At 40.9% G+C, this 14179-nt stretch overlaps 1 protein-coding gene across 1 annotated transcript; it reads right to left on the bottom strand.

Annotated features, from left to right (window-relative positions):
• Positions 1 to 100: 100 nt before the first annotated feature.
• arhgef38 (Rho guanine nucleotide exchange factor (GEF) 38) lies at positions 101 to 13633 on the bottom strand. The gene is made up of 14 exons (XM_069715397.1): positions 13299 to 13633; positions 8458 to 8642; positions 7844 to 7961; positions 6427 to 6574; positions 6273 to 6290; positions 5984 to 6183; positions 5671 to 5804; positions 5420 to 5524; positions 5221 to 5325; positions 4149 to 4517; positions 3897 to 4034; positions 3277 to 3478; positions 1537 to 1820; positions 101 to 671 (listed from the first exon to the last, which is right to left on the bottom strand). The coding sequence occupies exons 1-14, from the start codon at positions 13519 to 13521 to the stop codon at positions 489 to 491; spliced, it is 2412 nt and encodes an 803-aa protein (XP_069571498.1). The 5' UTR covers positions 13522 to 13633; the 3' UTR covers positions 101 to 488.
• Positions 13634 to 14179: the final 546 nt, after the last annotated feature.

Raw genomic sequence — 14179 nt, 5'->3', positions numbered from 1 at the left:
CTTCATTTCGGGACATAAAACATACTTTGTGTATAAATCATTTCATATACAACATAAACTTTGTTTGTAAATCAATTCACATATAAAATTTACTTCATGATAGAATCACTTCATCATCAATATAAACGTAACAACACTGAAGTACAAAAAGTGCTCAGCAAGGTGCCCTGTATTATAGTATGATTATTGACATTCACAGATTATTAGTCCAGTCCCATTGGAGAGCTCCTTCTCATGATCTTCTGACAGCAAAACAGGTTCAACATCAACACTTTTGGTATGACACTATTCATAACAACTTCTAGTGACGCATAGTGCAGGTTTGATATTCACATAGCAGAAATGTAACTTAGTGTACAGTGAGGAAATTAAGGTTCAATGATGTATTAAAAAGTAAGTAGCCTTTCTTCAAAAGCTAAAAGTTTCCAAGTTTATGAATGAACTTCAATGCTTAAAACCACAAGTTGGTTTTATTCGATACCCTCAATTTATGCATAAGACATCCTGCCAAGGTAGTTGGCAGGGACATATCCCTTTTGTCCGTTGGCCTCAGCTAACCACCACTCCTTATTGCCTCCCAGGTCACAGAACTTGAGGATGCGGACGTGCTGGTACTCCTGTAAGGTCAACTCCTGGTCACAGCGGGCTTGAAATGCATACACGGCATAAAACTGGAGACAAGACACAATTCAGACACATTAAGAGGCAAACAGCTTCGTCTAATTCTGTTTTTTACGACTGAATGAAGACATTCAACTTTCAAACATAAATGTTTCATTTTCACTCCAAAACAAAGATATCATGAAATAATAGTTACATGTGTCCTCCAAGAAATCCAGCAGGTGGCACTGTTCATTAGCTTTAAAACCAGACAAGCTGTTACTACAAATACTAATTGTCATTGGTTGCAAACTACTGACCCTTGTCAGCACTATATTTTAAGACCAATAACTCTGTCATGATATGATGAAGATTAAAGCCATTATTGCAGATGAAGACGTGCTAAATCACAGCAGCATCACCATTATTCAACCCATTTAATTTTAATGCAAGGTAGACAGAGTGTGAAGCTATCAAATTTTACAGTGTCACATCTTTGACTGATCCAGATTATGCCTGTGCACTTCTGTGACTCTTATAACTTATATTGCAGAGTCTTCCTGTATGAGGATACACTTCTGACTCTGAAAACCCATTTCAAGTTACAGTCGCTGAGCATTCATTTGATAATAATTGTGGGGTTTTTGTGGTTTGTTGTGTTTCAGTTTTGACCCTGCATTTCTGATACTGCTTGTTTTAATTATAACTGTTTTAAAGTGCTTGTTCATGCATGTTTTTTTCAGCATAGTCATTCTGTAATTTTGCCTTTTGCACAAACTTGAAAACGGAGTTAATCTTTTTTACCTTAACTGTTCTGTTCTATCCTGTAAACCAAAAGATATTTTCCCTCTAAAGTGCCGAACAATGCAATATGTTAAAATGACATCCATATGGTGCCAGAACAGTTTTGATAATGTCGCATGTCATCACACGCACCTGCTGAGCCTCTGTGTCCAGTGTGTCCTCCAGGTCTTCAGCACTCTCCAGCTCCCCCTGTAGACCTGAGAGGGTGGAGCTGCTGTCGGTGGTGTTGAGGTTGAAGCTGCGCAGGCTGCTGCTGCCACTTCCTGACACGAATAGACTGAGGTCATCAAAGTCCTCATCCACCATGACAGCTGGCTGCTGCTGTTGCTGCTCTTTGTCCATCTGGCCTGCCCGCTGGGAGTCCCTCAGAGGGTTGTACTGCTTCAGAAATGTGGAGTACACGTAGCCTTGTGTACCTAACAGAGACACACAGGGATAGTTTGTCAGGAGGCCTGACCTCTGAGACCATTTAAAAGGGTTGATTCAGCCAAATTATATATTTTTTTTAAATTATTGTTATTCTCAGGTATCAAGGCACTTAGATGGTTCTAATGAATGCATTTTTTTTTAAGGGGTGCTCCAAACATTAAAAAACTGTTCAAAAAAAAATTCCCGAGGAGACCCCCATCCCTCCCCCCCTCCACCCACCCACTTCCACATCCTTTGTTTTGTGTGTTAATCTTGATAAATCACAAGAGCAAATAACCATCAATCATTACTGCAATATTGTAGTAAATATCAAATTGTTTGAGTTTTAAAAAATATATATTTCATTTGAATTCTTAAAACACCACAAGAAAAGTTGGTTTACATCACATTGGGGTGAGAGATGCATGACAAAACCAGAGAGTCAAACCATCTCCATGGCTAGATATTCCTCAATCAAGCATGTTCTTTTGTCCTGAGACAACACTTACTCTTGTCTTAGTAAAGAGTAAAATAAATACACAAAAAACAATGTAAGACATTTCATTTTGTAATTCACAAAAACCCACAACAAAACTGCTTGAAATGAAATGGTCATCATTTCTAGATGATATACGTGTGCTTAATAAATGGGCCTGCGTGTGTCACATTAAGGCTGGAAGCATTTCAGCTTGAGGCTGGAGCATCTTGCTTACAGAGTCTTAAATCCAGTTACTGTGAGTGAGTGAAGAGTGTGTAAATATAAGGCATATTCATAGTGTTGATATCAACAGAAGGATGAACAACAACTTCCTGGGAATATTTCTTATCCCAGAGGAAAAGACAAGTCTGTGAAGAATGTACCAAGAAACATACACAGACTTTTTTTTTTTTCCTAGTACTCGTGAAAAAAAAAAAACTTGTTATTGCAGAGTACAGAGAGGAGCGCAAGCGCAATATCTCCATCCTTGCTTCTTAATACCCAGAGGGAAAGGCTTTGTACTCTAAGTAACACTGCTTACACAGCGCAGTGGTTTGTTCCAAACAAGACGCTGGGAACTCAGGTGCCTCTGCAAGACGTGAAGGGGAGATAGAGACTAGGTAAGGAGTTGGCCTTGTTGTGAGGCAACCATCTCCACAGGCACCAGCAACCATGACATCACACGAGCTCCTGGGACCAATTCTTGTGCGCTGACTTGTCAGCGTCAGAAAGTAAAGTTTGGTGCGCGTACATGGCCTCAGTCGTCTAATAGATGCAGGTGTATCCATAGAGGAATGTGTGTCAGAGGAGACCTGCACCAACCATCCTTGCAGATGATCTATTGTAATAACTTAATTCACCTTGCATGTCTTACTGCGGCAACAGCTTCCTTTGCCCCAAAGGTCTTTGTCCTCGTACATACACACACACACACACACACACACACACACACACACACACACACACATACACGTTCACACACTTGCCTCCAGAATGAACCAGCCAGCGGCTGCTGCTGCCTAATGGGTCTGTGTCCTCCAGCAGGGCCACCAGCTCTCCCTCCAGCAGGCTGAGGTCCTGCTCCTGGCAGCCATTACACTTCCTCTTTAGCTGGTACATACGGCTCAGCGGGTATTCTGCTAGCAGCCAGGCACGCTGCTCCTCGGTCTGATGCTGCACCTCCGGCATCTGGAGGACAGCACAGCACAAAGGAGTGTTGGTATGAATATTTGTTAGTAATCAGTGTACAAAGGAGGGTAAAAGGTGATAAGACCCTGGCACTTCAAGTAAGTCTGTCCGCACATGTGCATGTATTTGTGTACACTTACAAACATATAGCTGTCTCAGGTGACTGATACCTGGCAGACCTTTGAGTTGCCATGTGACCTCCCTGATCACAACCTTTAGCTGCTCTCTGTGTCTACCCTAAGAAGCAGCGTTTATGCAAACATTTTTGAAAAGCTTGGAAGAACATTTGTTTCAACCTGGTGTCAGTGACAAGTGTACAGATGCTTACACATCTGACCGGGGATTTAAATAGTGCACAAAGACCTTTTAGTCTGTAGATTTAAATAATCTATTCAAAATAATCTATACCCTTTCTTACCGGCAGTTTCTTGTCTCGTTGTCTCTCAAAGCTGACTTTTCGCTCCATTAACTTCTGTGCATTATCCTTGACGAAAGTCAGACTGTTCAGCTCGTCCATGATGCTGTTCTGCACTTCAGCAATGTTTGACAGTGGAGCCTGAAAAGGCAAACATAACACATTTTAGTTTTAATATTAAATTGACAAAACACTGTAAACTGTGTATAATGGTGTGATTTATGTCACACCACAATGGTGTGTTGGGATCCTCACTGGTAGCTGCTGTACGGCTGGAGCACCGACCAATACATTATTCATCATTGCTCTGAGTAGGGCCACCAGATACAGCACGCTGTTGGTCAGGATAGTATAGGCAGCCATGTTGAACCTCTGCAGCTCCTCCAATAGCAAAGCATTGAGAGCTTCATAGTCCCTTCTGGCAGGACCAGGTGGGTCTTCCAACACCAGTGAAGGGGAGGAAGACGTGGTGGATGATGAGGATAAAAAAGAGGATGAGCGCTCCAGGCGGCTGCAGTAATCTAGCAATTTGTCATAACGTTTCTGGATGAGCTTCTGCGGTGCTGTGAACATGCCGTGCAGGGAGGAGAGGGGGGCGAGGACCAAGTGCTCCACACTGTCTTTCTGGAGGAAAAAAAAGGTGGCAGGAGATGATGCCTATTTTATTACCTGTGTAGACTTTATGTTGTACACTGTATATGTGAACAGGTGCTCCTAAAGACCTGTGTATTTGTTTTATATTTTTTGTGTAATATAAGTGAATATGGTAAAGGACTATACATAAAACAAGAGAACTGCTACAGCCCCATTTGCATACAGATGAACAGGAGGTAAGGATGTGGTGACATAACAGATTATAATTGCAGGAAGCATCTAATGGGTATACATCAAGTAAAAAAAGAACTGTTTCTTTGTTGGAAATGTGATGCTTCCAGAAAACATCTATCATTACAGACTTTGGTTTGTGGCAGGGCTGAAATTCTGTAGTGAAGATCTGCTGCACAAAAAAAAATCTTCTTACAAAGAAGTTACCTCAGAATTGGAGACAGAATAGTTCACAGAGGGAAGAGGGTAGAAAAGAGAGAGTGGCAGGGTTACTGCAGGATGCAATCGAAAGGTTAGCGGCACCATGGGAGAGGATTAATATAATGGACAGAAGACAGGTAGCTTTGGGCAAAGTGACATATGACTCAGTTGGAGGGTGAACGGGAGGTCATGCAGGAACAGGACAGTAAAACAAAGACAGATACAAAGGATTCAAGGAAGAAAAGGAAGAGGGGGAAGCTGGACAGTAAAGTATTCTAAGTTCTACAAACGCTATACTTACAAAGTGCTTATAGGGATCACTGCCATTGTTGTGCGACGATCCATTTGTATCCTTGACAATGTTTTCCATGTCCTGCACATTCTGAACGGCTACCGACACCATCTCCTGCAGAAAAGGTATGGCAAAAAAATCATCAGAAAGTCAGTAGAGTATTTCAAATTTAAACACACAAATAGGAAATGGTGAAATGTGTACTTACCTGAATTTGCTGCAGGTAACAGTGGACATTCTTGACGAGTTGCCTCACAGCTTTCTCCAAACTCCTGAACAGCTTCTCCTCTCTATCAAATACTTCATCTCTCACCTACAGAAATAACAGTTCACTTATTCGGCTTAAGCAGTAATTGCCAATTTGTTCCTTAATTGCTCCTCACATTTATCTTTTTCATATAGAGTGTATATAAAAAAGAGTGTGGATGTAGGAATAAGTGTATTGTTTCTTTATTTTACCTGTGGTTCAACTCCTGTGAGGATTTTGAGATAACCAGCAAACCTGTCTCCTTTTTTGCGGATAGAGTGGATGTTGAACTTGTTTAGTTTGCCCCTCAATGTGCCTTCATCTTCCAACCTCTTATACTTCATAACTGAGAATAAACAGGAATATGGAGCCAAAATTTAAAGAATCAAGTTTGAATAGACTTGACATAGACAGATGACTTACCTTAAACTTGCTTGTGCTTACAGGTAGCAAAATCACACATTTGTTAGACTTCACAAATAAAATACCCTTGTAGAGTACAAGCCAGCGTAAATTAAATCTCACCAATATCTTTACGTCTCTTGAACTCATTGATGTTAATATTTATGATCTTGGCTGTGGTGAATGCCTCCTGCAGTGGCCGAAAGTCAGGATGGTCTTCAGGTGTGGCCTGCCACAGCTCCCCAAGCAGCAATGGGTACTTCATGATCCTCTGGACGGGTTTGATGATCAGCGAACCCATATTCAATAAATTAGGTTTCCCTCTGAGAGAATAAGTTTATTGTATAGTAAAATATGGTCAACAAGAGAAACAAAACATGGTGAGAAAAATTTGATAAATGACTGCACTTACTCTTGGTCATAAATCTTCCTGTAATAAAAATAAATAAATTTAAAAAAAGGGGGGGAAAAAAACGATTAAAGATTATCAGCAGAAAGGAATCATCAATATAATTGATTGGTTCAAAATAATATGACAAATATTTGGAGGAAGTGGCACAACTTACTTTAGTGCTAATACACATGTGGTAAAATGGTGCTTTATTTCCTCCTCTTTCTCATAGGATTTGAGTGACATGTTAGCATCATCGTGATGGTAACAGTAAATCTTATATACATCTTCTAAAGCTGCCTTCGCCTGGATGAATACTTCTCCTTCAAACAAAAATAGGACATCAGATCTTTCATTAAGTACTGACCAACGGCAACTGTCAACAAATATAAAATTGGAAAATCAACAGTGGTGGAATGTCACAAACTACATTTACTTAAAGAACTGTTCTTCAATACTATTTTGAGGCACTTGTACATTTAAAGCAACTTCATTCTGCTACCTGAAAACTAAAACTGTACTTTTTTACTCCACTACAGCCAACAGCTGAGCTGTATTCACCTCAGATTTAACAATATTACAATTTATTATAGCTTTCCTGTCCAGTGAAAACAATGTCTCCCATTTTTCTGAAAAACTGAACTATTAAATGTTCCTTCATGGGTTCAGAAAATTCTACTACCGCTTGCACTAAAACTAGAAGTATCACCTCAGTTTTGGCCACCAACAAGTTGCAGTTTACATCCATATCTATTTAAACTATTTAAAAAGACTTAGAAGGAATCCTTAATGTGTTCACATGCTTGGCAAATAAAGCTGATTGACAGTAAACAACATGAACATGTTTTGTGAGGTCAGAGTGACCTTTGACCACCAACATCTAATCAATTCATGGTTAAGGCTAAATTTGAAGAAATTCCTTCCAGGCTTTTCAGAGATATCACGTTCACCAGCATGGGTCAATGTGAGGGGACAGCGACCTTACCCTTTGACCCCATAAGTTTAAGTGAACATTTGTGCCGAATTTGAAGAAATTTCTTTGAGGCATTTCTGAGATATTTTAGCCATTGCACTGAGATGGACAGATGGGGTGCATCTGTCCATGTTGAAGGTCACTGTGACCTTCAACTTTGGCCTTCAAAACCCCAATATCTGATCAGTTCATACTTAGGGCAAAGTGAACAATTAAGCTTAATAAAAGGCTTCTTGAGATATGGTGTTCACCAGAACGGGATGGACTGAGAACCCAAAACCATAATGGCATAAAGAGCCATAAAATCATCAGAAAGCTGAAATCCAAAGGGTTTTTCTGTGTCATGTTGATTTTTTTTTAATGTTATTCTCACAGGACAGTAAAGCTACAAACGAATGATGATCTTTTAGAATGTGATGAATCTAAGTCATCTAAGTAAAAACCGGCATAGTGTCTACTTTTACTTTTGTTAGGTCATTTTGCTGATGACACTTAGATAGTTTTACTGGCGTACACAAATATTACTGGCGTGACATGATTTTTCTGATAGTATATTCCCAGTGTGGTATTAGTACTTTCTGCTACAATGTCAATCAGTAAAGAATCCAAACAGCCTCACCTATAACAATTGCTTCTGGATCAGGGTCAGCCACGGCCTCATGCAGTCTGTGAAGGAGTGCTGCAGATACCTCACAAACTGTCTCCATGTTGGTGAACATTCGATCTACGTCCACAACCTAATAAAATATGTGAAGTAAGAGTTTGATCTACTGTCTTTCTAAATCAAATGATGTAGAACTAAAAGTGCCATTTCTGTCCAAATGTCATTTAAAGAGATTATTGTTCAAATAGCAACATTTGACTATTCCTAGATCCCTAACCACCTGTTTGTTTGTAAAATATCATTGAAGTTTATTAAATTGTTGTGATTTACTAAAAAGGAATGTGCAGGTTTTAAATATGTCAGCAAAAGTTACTGAGATAGGGTTGAGGTAAAAGAGGTTAAAATTTATTAGCGTTAGATTTATATTGGCAACAGTAGAACATCAGCTTTTGCGCCGCTCGTAGCTTTTTGTGTTTGCAGGCTGGACTTTGTGATTGGATTTATTTTAAGCAAAGGTTACCATGTAATCACTGACTGTCATTGCTGTTTTTGTATGTGCACATGCTGATGGGGTTAATGTGACATTTAGCGAGCAAGAGCCGTCATTGGGGATCTTGAAAAGTGTCTACCTGCAAATTTCGTAGAGGCTGGACCACCTCTCTGATGCACAACTCCAGGTCAGTGAGGTAGTCTTTTTCAGTCTGCACAAGCTCCTGAATGACCTTTGCCCTGCGGTTCATCTTCCTTGAACGGACCTCCTCTGGATCCAGTGCTGGAGAGGGGGGCGTGGACAGGTCATGGGGTGTCATTTTCTCTGTAAATGGTAAGATGCAAAAAAACCTTTTATTTTACATAATCATATAGTCATATAGCAATCCCAGCAACTGTCCTAATGAGCCATACAGGCTATACAATGTCATATAACACTGATGAAAGATTTTACTCAGAAAATGTTCTGGTTTTGCCAGCCTTTTAAGCCATCTGAGGCACATATGCATTTTCTAGTAAACACCCTATCTCTGTGGACTGGGCATGCTTTGAAAAATATACATCTCTTCTAACACATCCGCTTGACGCCTGAGCAGTATTCGGTATTTCACGGTGATCTAATTATTTTGACTCGAATGCCAGAAGGCCTCACTTAACATGCCAGTCAGGCTCACTTCTCTCTTTTTTTATTGCTCTGCTGCCTAATCAGTCTGTGGTTGCTCTGTGCTTTGCATGGCAGGCAGGAGTGTCTGTTCAGGGAAGAGGGATGCTTCCTTGCTGCTAATCGACACCACGCGCTGCTTCCTCCTCTGGTGGAGGGAGGTGTGTGTGTGTGTGTGGGGGGGGGGGGGCAATGGAGACACAGAGAAAAAGAGAGAGAGGGAAGGGAAGGGAGACAGAAGGCTGCTAGGCCTGTGTCAGGTTACGAAACTAATCGTGCCGCTGATGTAATTCCGTAGCGTGCTCAGGCATTCCATCTGCTGAGACTGAGAGTGTGTGTGTGTGTATGTGTGTGTGTATGTGTGTATGTAGGGGGGGTGCATTGATAAACCCACAGCTACAAATGCAAAGACATATGCACAGTGTCACAGTCACACATGCAAACATATATATTCCGTCTATCTCATTACTCACCAATCAAGAATGAATAGTATAAAGTCCTTTATGTCAGACATTTTGGTAATGATTAGACCAATCCTACCCTTTGCATTTACATCTACTATTTGTATGTGCTGTCATGTCCTTTTTTTTTTTTTTTTAGCACTTAATAGGCTAAACAGGTAAGCAAGGGCATCTGCAAAGAATTCCTCTTATTTTTTTTAATGGTAACAGGAATGAAAAAAAATTACAATTTGCAGATGATGGAAAGGTAAAATATTCACTGGCTGCCCTTTGTTGAAGCAGAGTAAAATGGTTCGTGTGTTTCTGGCCTGTGGGCAGTGCCTCCTCATGAATGGGAGCACTGTGCACGGTGTGTTCACACGCGGGTGATTCCGGCACAGATCTGATCGCTTTCTGCTTCCAACACTGCATCCAGTTCCACGTTACTTTTTCAAAGCCCTTCCGATACAGTGATGAAATTAATATCTGCAGGGGCAATTTGTCAATTTTCTAACCATTTAGGAAAAATCTTCACAATGTTATGAGGTGAGGTGTAACAGGACCCAAACGCAGGCACACAGACTCGGGTATAAGTTCAAAACACAGTCTCTATTGATCAACAAAGGCCGGTACCTAAAGTCAATGTCTGATTCCCAAGTCGGGAGTGAAACTCCACTGATTTGCTAGGCTGCACTGGGGGAATCCTGAGGTCCTCCACAGCAAGCGGCAACAGACTCTGGTACTGGAGTGACCAGGCAGCTCTGACTGGTGGCTCTGCAGCACCTGGTACTCCCAGGTGGTCTCTCATCCAAGTACTAACCAGGCCTGACCCTGCTTAGCTTCAGATATCAGCTGAGGTTAGGAGCACTGACTGATCGCACAGACTAGAAGCAGAAACAGGGTACCGGTACTGGAACGGGAACAGACGGACGGGTGACTGGCAGTGACTGGCAGTATGGACCGACACTAGATGACTGCAGGGGCAGGGTACATATAGTCCGGGGAGGTGATCAGGGAAATGAGCCACCTGCAGGTGGTGATTTGGGGAGAGTGGTAGCAGCTGCTGAGACCGGTGAGGGGTGTGGCCACGGGAGGTGACAGGAGTCAGGGAGAGGAGGACACAGAACACATGGAAAAACAATAACAAACAGACAGGGGAATGACAGAAAACATGAGGAGAGGTGATTGGGGACAAAACAGAGGAGCAAACAGTAGGAGCAGACAGGAATTCTGACACACAATGATAATCATCAAAGGACTTTAAGCATTTCTTGGGTAAACACCTGGAATCTTGATATAGATGACATTTTACTTGGTATAAATGGAGTTGCATTTGTCTGTGTCTTTATTGAAGAGGCTACAACCTACTCCCCAATTTGTTTTTTTGTTAAATGATCTAACAAGTGAAATTTATATGTTGCCCTCATGAATTCACCTAGTCAGTCTATCAAATAGTAAAAACATGTTTGGAAAGTCGGTATACAGCACATTGACATGAAGGTTTGTCAACACCTGAACATACTGTTGTGCAGGATTAAGCCTTTTCCTCCAGAAGTTTTAAATTAACTTGATAATTCCTACAGAAAAAAGATAAGCAAAATTGCCATGTGATTCTTATGAAGCTTTAGAATATATTTTGTAATATGTTTAAAAGGTATTCATACCTTTCATGGTGTAATGCCATTTTTCACAAAATCTAATTTGGAGCATCTGACACGTTGTGGTATAAGAGACATATCACATTCATCTTTCACCTGTATCATGAAGTGTCATGTGTCTTTCGGTGTGAAAAGAGGCCAGAGAATATCTGAAAACCTCCAACCACAAGAAAAATCCCCTTAATGAGAGACCGGGTGAAATATCTATGATGGCTTGTGAGATGGAAGTGTGTTTTATTTTTTACCCTGGTTTCAGCACTTCAGCTTTTAATCCATTTTTCTTTCTTGCCCATGTACAAAGTCTTGATAAGAAAAAAAAAAGATAAGCAGATTCTCTAAAAAGCCCTTTGAATTCTGCTTGACACTTGTCACATTCAAACCTGGCCTTGGAAATATCCCTCCACAGTGGCAGAATGAAAAATGATAATAATAATAATAATAATAATAATAATAATAAAAATGTTTTTTGACCTATGAAGACTCAGCAGCAGATCTTAAACAGTGCTGACTTATTCTTTTCCCAACTTTATGTTTTGTCAGGTATGGCTACTGGCACAGGAGTTCCCATGAAAGTGGATACAGGCCTTTTCACTATTCAGCCCAGTGAAAGGGATCCAACAGGCTGCTCCGGAAAGAATACAAGGCATGGTGTATCATGTATCGCCATAAAAAAAAAAAAATAGCATGTTAGACGTTGCTACACAGCAAAGTGCACAATAGGTGTAGATAAATACGTAGACGATAAATACGTAGTAATACCTTCACCATTACAGCCCCTTTATAGTTTTGTGCTGGTAAACCATTGCCAAAACTATTATTATATATAGCTGCTGTAAATAATGACACATATTGATGCCACGTTGCCATGGTTCTATTGCTTGACCAACCTGTCTGACAAGCATATGAGAACAGACTGTCGAGCAGCAACTCACATGTTTCCTCTTTCAGTGAAGTCATCGTTCTGTCAATATTTGCATTGGTAATACCATTGTAAATGCAGAATGTAATACTTCTGGTCAGGTTTGAGGCTAGAATTAAAAAGTGCGGGTAATTGGTTTACTGAAAACACCACAGTGTTTTTTGACAACTTTGCCTGATGCAGGTTGGTCAAGAAAGTAAAGAGTAGTGTATGAGTAGAGTGACTCTATTTCAGGTAAACAGAGCTGCTGCTGTTAAGGCAAGTGTGAGTTTCTGTGTGAAAGCTATCGCCTATCTGTGTAAATGCAAGTGAGAAGTAGGTTATACTTTTCTATTTTAATCATTGTGCCACTTATCATGTTGGCACGTTCACAGGAAAGAAACAAGTGGCACAGGAAAGCCAACATACTCTGGTTAATCTTTGATAGTAACCCTCTGATGACAATGATGTCATTTTGCCTGAAGTGCAGCATTCCTAGTCACTGACTGCCCTCCAAAGACAAGCGGAGCGAGTTTTTCAGAAACATGGATGTGTGTTAGTCTGAAAAGACTGTGTCAGCAGTTGTGATGAGGCAACATACACCTGAATTGGCCATTTTTTTCCACAACCCATTTGATTTTCCAACTGGTTCTTACTTTTCATTGTCAAATACTGCAGTTTCTTTGGTTAAATACTACAATTAATGTCAACCAAACTTTACGACCAAGCGTCTGACAATGTCTTCTAATATTTGAAAACTCTTTTGCTAAACTTGGCAATGAAAAATAAACTGTAAGTCTTTTTCCACACATCACTGGTGTCAAGGTCTTGTTTACCAGCTGGTCTGGAACACTTCTAAAGCCACTCCTCTGGGCCTGAGTTTTGAGCACAGTTTGCATATGTGGCTTCGTTCCTGTGGGAGTATCTCCTGTTCAACACATAGTAACACAACAAGTGCCCAGTATAGAGATGAGCATACTTATTGGCTGTGTGTGTGTGTGTGTGTGTGTGTGTGTGTGTGTGTGTGTGTGTGTGTGTGTGTGTGTGTGTGTGTGTGTGTGTGTGTGTGTGTGTGTGTGTGTGTGTGTGTGTGTGTGTGTGTGTGTGTGTGTGTGTGTGTGTGTGTAGGTTGAATATTTTAACCCCCAATCATAAATGCTGCTCATACAGCCCATATACATATTTTTCTAAAACCTCTCCTAGCCAGTGTGTTATCAACAGGTTTGCAATGCATGAAGTTGAGAGACTTTCAAGACTGTTGGCTCACACGTGTATAAATTGTTGCCATAGTTTTGACACCAGGGGACATCATTAGCTGCTGTACCTTTAAGTTTAGCGCTGTACTCCGTCTTGTCAGACTGACTCCTCCTCACCAAGGTCCCGAGGTTGATGTCACCTTTGGCCATGTCCTCAGCCACAATAGTGTCCGTTCTTCTTCTCTCCAAGTAACGCAGGAACACGGGCCGATTCCTCCTTTTTATCACTTTGTCCTTCTCTTTTTCCTTCTCCTTCTCCTTCTCACTCCCGCTGGCCTCCTTGGGATCCATGGTGAGGCCTTCAGCTCCCTTGTGCTTTCAGAGCAGTGAAGAGAAGGGGAGAGAGAGGGGCGAAAAGAGAGAGATGAAGAGAGACAGAAGGAGCCTGGGAAGTGCAACAGGTGTACTGTTCTCTGTGCACTGCCTGCCAGAGCTCTGCACAGGTAATGCAGCTCCTCCCCATGTCTACCTGTCATGAGACGGTATATGGCCACACCTCTCCACTGCTGTGCTATGTTTCTTCCCTTTAGGCCATCACATCCATCCAGGGAGAGAAAGTGATGGTGCACTTTCTCGCCCTCTCTCTCCGGAAGGTTTGAAGACAGAAATAACTCACTTAAGTTTAATATTTTTTTCCCTAAAACTTTGCTGTCAAAACAAAACACGCCTGAGCAACAAACAATGTGCCAAATGTTGACAAGGAAGTGATCATGTAAATGGCTGGGCTATAAATGCTGCTGTAGCAGAAAAAAAATTCCCCTTAGGGATTAATAAAGTAACTATCTATCTATCTATCTAAATTACACTTGGCAATACAAAAAGCTTTATATTTACACAGTAATAAATAATCATATAGTCAAATTGAATAATTTATCTTGAATATCTGTATCTATGTACTCTTTAACCACAGGAAAAAGCAAAGGTTTCAACCAGTCAAGTTGTATGTTGG

Source organism: Brachyistius frenatus, unplaced genomic scaffold, assembly GCF_029030835.1.
Source record: "Brachyistius frenatus isolate BFR_SWC_R1_liver_20210118 unplaced genomic scaffold, ASM2903083v1 Contig_142, whole genome shotgun sequence".
NCBI classification, from domain to species: Eukaryota; Metazoa; Chordata; class Actinopteri; family Embiotocidae; genus Brachyistius; species Brachyistius frenatus.
The sequence above is the reverse complement of the archived record's forward strand: the minus strand, read 5'-3'. Positions and strand labels throughout refer to the sequence as shown.

Coding starts and splice junctions, on each gene's coding strand:
- arhgef38 (XM_069715397.1), bottom strand. CDS start 13,521: ATGGATCCCAAGGAGGCCAGCGGGAGTGAGAAGGAGAAGGAGAAGGAA. Junction 8,643..13,298: donor GTACAGCGCTAAACTTAAAG/GTACAGCAGCTA, acceptor TACCATTTACAG/AGAAAATGACACCCCATGAC. Junction 5,525..5,670: donor TCACAGGAGTTGAACCACAG/GTAAAATAAAGA, acceptor TTATTTCTGTAG/GTGAGAGATGAAGTATTTGA.